The 10,242-nt window shown below is 33.7% G+C and overlaps 1 protein-coding gene across 4 annotated transcripts; it reads right to left on the minus strand.

Moving 5' to 3' along the window:
- Positions 1 to 6,137: 6,137 nt before the first annotated feature.
- Positions 6,138 to 9,912, minus strand: LOC129313658 (transcription factor IIIA-like). Of its 4 annotated transcripts, XM_054956940.1 has the most exons (7): positions 9,799 to 9,912; positions 9,167 to 9,325; positions 8,672 to 8,806; positions 7,573 to 7,861; positions 7,203 to 7,438; positions 6,893 to 7,036; positions 6,138 to 6,756 (listed from the first exon to the last, which is right to left on the minus strand). In XM_054956940.1, exons 2-7 carry the CDS (start codon positions 9,308 to 9,310, stop codon positions 6,607 to 6,609), a joined length of 1,098 nt encoding a protein of 365 aa, XP_054812915.1. In that variant the 5' UTR covers positions 9,311 to 9,325; positions 9,799 to 9,912; the 3' UTR covers positions 6,138 to 6,606. The 4 variants fall into 4 exon arrangements, with proteins under 4 accessions (XP_054812915.1, XP_054812914.1, XP_054812917.1 ...); XM_054956939.1 differs by lacking the exon at positions 9,799 to 9,912 and having other exon boundaries at positions 9,167 to 9,788; XM_054956942.1 differs by lacking the exons at positions 9,167 to 9,325; positions 9,799 to 9,912 and adding an exon at positions 7,960 to 8,135 and having other exon boundaries at positions 8,672 to 8,808.
- Positions 9,913 to 10,242: the final 330 nt, after the last annotated feature.

Consider the following 10,242-nt stretch of genomic DNA (forward strand, 5'->3'; position numbering starts at 1 on the left):
GGGCTCATTAGATTTTATTAATGCACATTATCATTAATAACACCTCAAACCATTATTAATGCACATTAACCTCTCCCACTACCTTATAAATGCCAATTTCAGATATTAAATGCTCCCATGGACCAACCATTTCCAAAATCATTAATGTCGTGCTCCAATACATTAAACAACACCAATTTAACTTACTTTAACTAATGGAATCAGACTCATACTCTATAGATCAAAAATCCATCTCACCAACTTAAACCCTACCATAAATAATCATAAATGAGAGGGAGAGAAAGAAGAAGAAGAAGGCACCATGATCTTACCTTGGGTGTTTGGGAGCTCCAATCTATCAATAATGGGACCAAAATTGTGCCCTAGCAGAGCTAAAATCAAGCTGTTCATTTTCCTCCTTCTTTCTCTCTTCTGTTTCCACGTAGAGACAAATAAGATATATCTATTTTTAGCCCTCTACTGTAGCGCACGATGCCCTTCGTTGTAGTACATGGCATAGAGGAGCCCGCAACATTTAAATTGTGTTCGTGCTCCAGGGCGGACCAACCACATGCCACGGCGTGTGGCACAGAACTTAACTCTTTACCTTTTTCATCCTCTTTCCTTGCTCGAGTGGCCTGCCATTGATCTGGACTCACTTCTAGGGCTGAAATGAAATCACATCAATTATGCCAAGTTAAGCCCCTTGACCCACACCTCATTAACTCACTAACTACCCTAATTAAGTTAATAAATCAAGGTTAAAATTTTTTGGATGTTACAACACATACATACATATGGCTATAGAAAGATAAGCATAACCAACATACCACTTTATAACCTCCTTATATCTTTCGACTGAACCTGTGGGCTGACAACTCAATAGAATCAAATTTATGACTAAATTGGCCTAAGCTCACTAATCATGGGAGGCAGCCCTGGCCAAGAGCGCCTTCGCCTACTATGAACCATAGATTCTCCCTGTTCACAAGTACTAGGGGTGTTGATGCCAATTCATCTTACATAAAACTGGGACTTCCAAATAATATAGAACTGTGCACTGGAGCCCCACAGTGCTAATGTACCATATGAATTTCCAAACGACGTTCCTAAACACCACATTAGGGTGAACTTCCACCCTCTTATAATCATCATGCCAAATATATGCTCAATGTTTTCATACATACCCATAACATGTAATTTTCCACTAAAATGATTATTTTCCTTAAACCATAAAATTTCACAAATAATTATACTTGAATATAGGATTTAGTCTTCACAACTACAATATTAAGAATATAATTTTCCATTCCACTTCACATAGTATTATAATAATACAAAACAAAGGTTTAACTTTAATAACTATCACACAACTATCAAAACACACAAAAAGAGAGTTTAGACAATCCGGTTACCTTAACTTTTTTGTCATAAAAGGGTTATTAAGGTCAAACAATCTCCATATGTGTCTACTAGCGTAAAATGCATGATCAATATTTAATCTACAAGATTAAACATTTAATCATCAATTTACACATTAATTAACCCACTTTTAACACAATTTCGAGTACCCATTATACCCAAAACCTTAATTTAACAACATTAAGTCTCCCCACACATTCCATTAATCTCATTAACGCCTAAACACACTAATAGCCCCAGTTCTCTATCCACATTGCTCTTAATCTTTCATTTTTACTTAGGGTTCATCCAAACGCTACTAAAAATTTCAAATCACTACACAATCCATAAACTTAGATTTAGAGGCTTGATTTAACTCTCTAAGACCTCTCTTCATGCCATGTTTCACTCAAACTCTGACTTAGCTTTTTTCTAAGGCTGTCCAAAGATTCAATAACTACATTAGGCTTTCAAAAACAACAATATAAAAATTCACTTTAATTTACTAATCAACCCTCCTAAACAATTAAAATTTCAGAATTCAAAATCTAGGATATTACATTTTTCAAAATAATGACCGAAACAGATTTTTGTTACCAAAATTTGTTTTGAAAAACTATTCTACAGAATTTTTACAAATATCACATTGTCATTGTCAATGCCAATAACAATAATTTCCTTTGCTTTTCAAAGAGACAATTTAAAGTTCCCCAGATCACAAATAAATTAAATATATAACTAATTAAAAATAAAATATTTTAAACCATATAGATATCTGCTTGAAAGATTTTTAAAAAGTTAGAAAGGGACCAGTGAAATTTTTTCAAGGGGCATGTATGAAGTTTTCTTGAGAAGAATAATCACATAATGCTTGAAAATAACAAACCTTATAAAAGCATTAATGATAATTGAAGATATCAAATTATTTACAAAAATGTTTTGAACTATCTATATATATATATATATGGTTTTAAAAATATTAGCTTGCAAGCACCAAACTTGTCTTTGATTGTCATGTGGCGAGTAGCCAGTCAAACCTAGCCCGTATTCTTAATTCTTGATAAGTAATAATTTCTAGAGGAGGAAACATACCTATGGAATTGTACCAGATAAAACATCTCTACGTAGGAACGGAGTTATAAGGCCAAATTCAATTTGGGTTCTTACAACAAATATACACACTCAGAGAGAATAAGAATGGAGGAAGTAAGGGAGTCTGATTGCAAAATCACGTTACATTTAAAAATGACAAGCCTTCCCTCATATAACCGTTATGCGCAATGCATATAGTGGGAATGTGTGGGATAAGGTTAGCCGCTCCCTCCTTAATTCAAAATAAAAAGGGAGAAAATCACATTTGAAGACTTGAGAGAATCACACATCAAGACCTAGCATTTCTCATAATTATGATAAAACCCCATTCCATAATTGGGCTTATATTTTAGCCTGATCCACCAATGCTAGATAATTCAACAATTAGGATAATTCTAAATGTTGTCTCTCAATATTAAATTGATAGTAGTTAGCAGAGCTACAATCTGTCCAGACAACACCTGCTTGAAATCTCTCTCCCAACAATAACCTGATTAGTGACAAATCCATCCATCTCAAGAGTATACTACACATTATCTAGATGCAGAGAATGAAAGTTATTACCTTCACATCTCTTTCACTACTATAGTCTTGTGGTTTGTAGTCTTGAAGAGAGTTGAAGTAAATCTGAAATGCATTAGAAAAAACAAACATGTTCCTTATCCTGAAACCACTTTTTACATCTCAAGACTTGAATTTCCCAGCAAGTGTAAGGAAACAAGATAGCGCAAGTAGAAGAAGCAAATAAAACCAAAACAATAAGGGAGCGCGTAGGATTTCATCAATAATTATAATATGTTCCTCATTCATTGAAAAAGAAAAATAAAGACTTTTGCAAGGTTAATCTACCACTACATAACCTTCCATAACATGATTAAATTTACATTATTGCATAAGGAAGTTATAAATACCAAGAGAGTGGAATTCGGGACCCTTCCCTTATTCTGCTGCTCATTCCTAGCCAGCACTTTCTTGATGACTTAAGGGTCCTTGTTCAAGACATTTTTGTTGCGTTTTGTAATTTACTAACTCCTCTTCACCCCACAAATGTCATTTGACTCTCATCAATATAGTATTACATTATGCTGTCATCTTCTCACGCATCCCATTTTACATGAGACTTTTAAACAGTCTCCTATAAATAATATATTGTCCCACTTTTGTCCCATGTAAAATGGATGCAGAAGAATTCCCTTGTACTTTTGGTTCTTACAATCCTCTTACAAGTAATCTTAACAAAATCAAGAAGAACCTGTCAAGTTTTCACATTATTCAAGAAGATGACAATGTAATGGAATGCTATAGAGGGGAGAGTAAAATGGCATACATGCATGGAGCAGCAAAAAGGAGAAATTGAGATAGCATTTCTTGTAGGAAAAACACAAACGATTCACATCCTTATTAAGAACTCACATTAATTAATAATGCTAATAAATTAAGGGATGAACGATGAAATACCAAGAAATGCTATGGCCATACAAAGGGTGTGTGCCACTATCTTATCTCGCGAAGAATGTGTATTTCCAAAAGCAAATGTGTACCTCTAAGAAGAGACTTGAGACTTTTAAATAGTCTCCTGTCAAGGATATATTGTCCCATTTGTGTCCCATGTAAAATGGGATGCACGAGAATTCTCTCGTACTTTTGGTTCTTACAATCCTCTTACAAGTAACCCAAAAAAAAAAAAAAATCATGAAGAAGCTATCAAGTTTTCACATCATTTAAGAAGATGACAGTGTAATGGAACACTATAGAGGGAATAAAATGGCATACATGGGAATAGAAAAAAGAGAAATTGAGGCAGCATTTCATGCAAGAAAAACACAAATGATTCACATCCGGAAGCATAATGGGAGACAGGGAAGTTAGGAGTTATGATAATGAATAACATCGTGGAAGAGAAAATTCAAGGATAAGAAGAAGCAGCATTTATGACAGTTTTAAAATAATATTGTTGTTATTATTTAAAAAATCATTTTTTATTATAAAAAATTATTTTTAAAAATTAATATTGATGTGGATAGCCTATAATTGCAGCATTTTTTAAAATGCACACGTGTGGGGCTTAGACTTAGAAGGCTGCTTGTGGTTCTAATTTTTTTTTTTATATATAGATATATAGATTTCTTTAATCCTATTTTTGGAAGACAAACAATGAAGGGACACATAATTTTCTTATTATCATTTTAAATTTGAAGTTTGATTATCATTTTTAATTGTAAAATTAAATTTGGTTATTAATTTTTGGTTAGACTATTATCATTTTTATTATCTGAAAGCCTCTTATTACACACACATTGAAAACCAAGCTTGAGAAAAATATCATTTTTCAAACACAGAACTTTTTTAAAAAAACTTCACTTGTTTTCTTAAAAAAATATATTTTGTTAAATTTTATTGTATTTATTTAAATTTCTGAGGGCAACGAGAATTAAAAAAATCATAGTATTTTCAAAATCTAATTATACTGAGAAGTATAGATGAGAAATAATGTCATAAAAATACCAAAATATACAACGATACCATAAAACTGTAAAAAAATTAAATAATAAATTTTTTATGAATAAAGATACATGAAGAGATCATAAAACATATTTAAATTACTATATAATAGTTATTTTTTATTATAGTACCCAAGTATGATTGTTACTTATTATAAAATGTTTAAACTATACATAATTACTTATTTGTAAACCTTAAACAGGAGGCCGTAAGTTTGTAACTTGTAAGTTTATTTTATTTTTTTTTAATTTGTTCTCATGTGGAATGCAAAGGTCCATTTTCTTTATTAAAAAAAAGTCCATTTTCTTAAAATGACTTATATTTTATAATTTTTACGTGCCTTTTTCATAAAAACGCATACAATTTTTTATTTAAATTTTATTTATTAATCCTGACAATTTCGAAGATTTTTTTTTTCGTGTGATTAAAACTAAAACTATTTTAAGGGATGGTACTTCAATGAACATAATTCCACGGTAAACTAGTATATCCAATATCAAAACAAAAATTTAGATTCTAGTAATACCAAACAACCTTTATTTCAGTTGAGTATTCTAAATTCTAATTAAACTTAATACTGGCTTAGCGTCAGGAACAATAAAATATTATTCTTTACGGAATCTAATATAAAAAAAGGAACAGAATCCAAATGAAAAATCAATGCAACGGATCAACACAAACGACAATAATCAAAAAGCAAATCATGCAACTGTTTAGCGCAGCAACAGTAGAGCGAAAACAAAACAAAGCGTCCGGGAAAAAAAAAAAAACAAGAAGAAAGAAAACAGAACAGGGGGGCTGACGCGAAAACTGAAGGAAAACGCTGAGATGCGGACGATGATGGCCATGGCAACGAACACTATTGCAGGTCACCAGTCAGTTGAGAATGGCGCGAGAGCAATGGTAGGGCCCAGAAGAGGAAGAAAATGAAGTGATTAGGTTTTATTTGGGAGGGGCTTTTCTGGATTGTCAAAACATAGCAGGGGTAAATTAGTCCCCATACAACAAAATTATAGCCCTTCCCTCCAAAGCCCCCCATTTTGGAGGGAAAGGTTTGGAGGGAAGGGGAGGGCAAAAAATGTTATGAAAATTTTTGCTCCCCTCCGCTTTCCCTTCCCTCAAACCAAACAGGGGGCAAAAGTGGAACAATATGCAAACACATATTACAAACAAATATCATCAATAACACTAATTTATACATGGGCTCTTCTATACATATACAACTGCATCAATCCAGCTTAATGTAACTTAGAAAACCTCATACATATACAAAAAGCTCGTTGCATCTGCCTAGCATGCTTTACCTATGGAAAACTAGAGTTCCCAACTATGAACTATCTCATCTATATGTACTATAAAAACACGAGCATTATGACTCATTTTTCAAACTCTGCAATGAACAAGACCCGCACTAATTCAGCTCTCCATAGCAACACCCCCGCAAATTATTCAAGCTTGGTTTGGATAGAGAGAAGTAGAAAGAGAATAGGAAGGAGAGAAACTAAAAGGAAAATTTTCCAAAATCAGTCTTCTTTTTTTTTTTTACTATTTTTAGAAAGTTTTCCCTCCTAGTTTTCCTTTCTCTCTATTTTTCTCCCCATCCAAACGAAAAGTTAAGGCAGTTCAACGCATTTACTCTGTATCCTCTCCAAACAAGCAGTGCTCCAATTGATCAGGAGGAGTAACCCTCTTCCTAACTAACATTTCAACTGTAGGACACTTTCTCTTTCGCCCTCCCCTTGGCCTTGACCTGAATTGTTCGTCAGATTCTTCAAAATCCCCCTGCGGCAAGGCAACCGAAGAGTTTCAATATATATATTACTCAAATGATTTGTGAAAGTGGCTTACAGAACAAGCATTATTGTAATTGGAAACAATAAATGAAAAATGGTTAGGAATTGTATTTATGGCAACTTACATGGGTATAAACATGTAACCCAGTTTTTTCGTGGTTGTCTCTCACGTGTTTGTAGGAAAATCTCTTGCCACAATCAGGAAAGCCACACACAAATGGTTTTTCTTTGAAGTGGACAGCCTTTACATGCTGGTGAAGATTGGATTTCTGTCCATGCAAACCAAAAGAATGTAAGTTAGAAGCAAGTGAAGTTTTGAACTTAAACAGGATTTCTGTTTGATGCAAACAAAAAGCAAGTCACCAACATTTAGCTTCTAATCAACGCCTTCAGTTAAATGCAAATCACATAATCTAACAAGTAGAAATGTCTTACACTAGTGAATGTGCTGCTACAACCCTTGTGTTCACATTTGAACGCCTCTGATGAAGAACATTTTTCATGCAACCGGAGGTGCCGCTTGATATTCTTCTTCAGTTCCTTTTTCCCACAAGTTTCACAGGTTACATGTTGATGACAGGTTTTGATATGGACTTTAAGGCACTGGACATTGGTAAAATGTTTTATACAACCAGGATCCAAGCAGACTACCTCTACTGAGTCCAGCTTAACTGCAGAATATAGATGGTCTTTAGAAGTGCAATCAACTTCCCTAAAGATCAAAAACTTCCAGACAAGACCAATTAACAGACATCTGACTGAAAATAGCAAATTGATCAAGAAATTCAAAAGGAAAGAAACTTGCCATGACAATTTTCATGCTTTTGTAGCTTTGAAGCAAATTTGAAAACCCTTCCACAGCCAATTTCTGGGCATTTATACTGCTTCTGAGCTTCAACTTTGGCCGGGGTGGAATTCTCATTATGAAATTCTTTGACATGTCTGGTCATATTCCCTTGGAAAGCAAAGTCACGGTTACAATCCTCAAGTGGACATTTAAAAGTTTTCCCTTTATGTTGCAGAAGGTGACGAGTCAAGTGGTCCTTTCTTCTGTAACTCGCTTGACAGTCATCCATAGAACACACATATGGCCTCTGAATCATTAAAATAAATAATTGTTAAATTTGGACCTCAAACTAAAGTGTCATGGGAGCTCTGATAAAAAAGCAACACCAGCAAACCAACTGCAAACCTCATTACAAAGCGTGACTGAGGCAACCTTGATGGAGCTTCTCAAGAGGTCTCCCTCCCCGATACTGATCCATCAAGTCAAAAAAAACCTGCCTCATGCATTTTGGAGTTCTCTGTTGGGGATCCAATGCTTCACGCTACAATATCCAAAATTTTCCAATAGTATAAGTGTCTTTCCTGCAAAATATATTATTCAGTTGATGCAAAGAATAATATCATTATGCCTAGAAACAAATAGCTATATGCAAGGCGAGAGTCAGGATTTAACTATGAGGGGGGCCCAGATTTAAAAGCTTACAGACTACAGAGCTTTCATAAATCTTAAGGGGCTGGAAGTATATAGCATTAACATCTATATAATACTAAGAAAAATTTAAAAATTTGGGAGAGCTGTGGCCCCTGTTGGTCCTCCCTCCCTCTGCCCTTAGCTATATGACTAGATTTTTGTTTTCAGTCCAAGGGACTCAATCAAGAATCAAGAGATTAGAAGATAACTTCCTCCGACTAATTCAATTCCATAAAGAGTATATATCAATGCAATTCAAAGGCAGCAAGATTGTGGTAACCAATTGTTTTCTAAATCTCTCCATCCACACAAACAATCTTAAGTAAAATTTCAGGACAATACAAGGTAGTACAAAAATGCATTGGAGTACAAAATTTAGAACTTTAGAACATTAGCTGTTCAGTGTAATGGAAATGTCAACAAATACCTCGAGAGAATGACTTAGCATGTGCTGCACCAAATAGGCTGGTTTTTTGAAACTAGCACCACATTCCTTGCAAGTGTTGGATTTTATGCCCTCAGCTTCATGATCTTTATCCACTCTGACCTTTTCCAACTCCTCCTGAGAGACATCAAAAGATCAAAATATAATCATGTTCTTATAGCACACATCACCAAGAAAAACACATCTCTGGTAAACATAGCATATCACCCTAAAACATGGAAAAAATTGCAGCCATCTCCATTAAACTAATACAAAACCTAAGTTCCCAGATTTACATTTTCTCATGATTAAATCTACCTAACGTAACTAAGCAAAATGATATGCACTCACCAATGATTCCATTCACTGTATAATAGTTTTTAAATTTGAAAACAATAGATTTCCTAATTCCTTCAACATCTAAGCACATCATGTGTACAACTTCATCACCAAGCGTTCTCTTGGCACTAGAAAATAAAAACATGAGAAGAGAAGTACCTTGTGGCAAGAATTGATATGAGAGGTTATCAGGGTCTTTTTGGATCGACAGATACCACAGTACTCACAGAAATAGCGTCTAATATCCCTGAAAATAGGCCTCTCCCCAAATTCTCCCGGTTCATCCATCTTTATCTCAGACATTATGAGGTCTCAATCCTATCCAGGAAACAATTATAAACTCAGAATGAAAAATTAACCAAGTAATCAAATAGCATAGAAAGGATAAAAAACCCCAAGAAATAATCAATCCTTCTAACTGTTATGCATGTCGTTCTTGTGAGGGAAAATCCCTCACTATAAGTACCGGGTATAACGGTGGACTCTAAATCTAAAGCCTTGCAGCGCACAAAATATCCATTAAAATGAAATTGCAGGGGATCCTGATCTCACACATGACTCCACCGAAAATCACTTTACACCCCAGCATAAACAGCCAACAAATTTAGCTAATACAGCTAACTGAATCGAGAATTTGCCTCCGTTAAGCAAGCATGCAAATCACAAGCCTCAAGCAAAAACCTAAAGCCAAATCCGTCGCTAGAAATCTAGGAATCGTTAGAAAATATGGCATGAAAAATTAATCAACTATAAAATTGAAAGTAATAGCTATGATAGGTCAACTAACAAACCTGAGCTATCTAATTTGCAGAAGAAAGCGGGATACAGATGAGATATTGGCAGCTATAACCCCAGATACAATACAACGAATAGCTCGTGCTACACGGCTGGAAACTTGAAGAAGATCCACAAACTCTATTAGTCTATTTCCCCAACCCCAACTTTAATTTTTTTTTATTTTTTATTTATTGATTTTTTTCTTTGTAGAAATGATAATAAAATTTATTTTAATTATATAAATAATAATGTGATTCCTTAAAATACTATAATTTCACTTAAATTTTAAAAATTTTTTTATTATTAATAAATTTATATAAATGATTAAATTATTCTTATAGTAATATCAGAAATTTGATGTGCATATGAAGTTGTGATTTATTATTGTATTGTTATGAATATAAAAAAAAATTTGTAATTATTTAAATAAAATTTGTAATTATTACCTATTATTTCAA

This window comes from Prosopis cineraria, unplaced genomic scaffold (assembly GCF_029017545.1).
Source record: "Prosopis cineraria cultivar Desert tree isolate PC_DT_omini unplaced genomic scaffold, ASM2901754v1 PC6, whole genome shotgun sequence".
NCBI classification, from domain to species: domain Eukaryota; kingdom Viridiplantae; phylum Streptophyta; class Magnoliopsida; order Fabales; family Fabaceae; genus Prosopis; species Prosopis cineraria.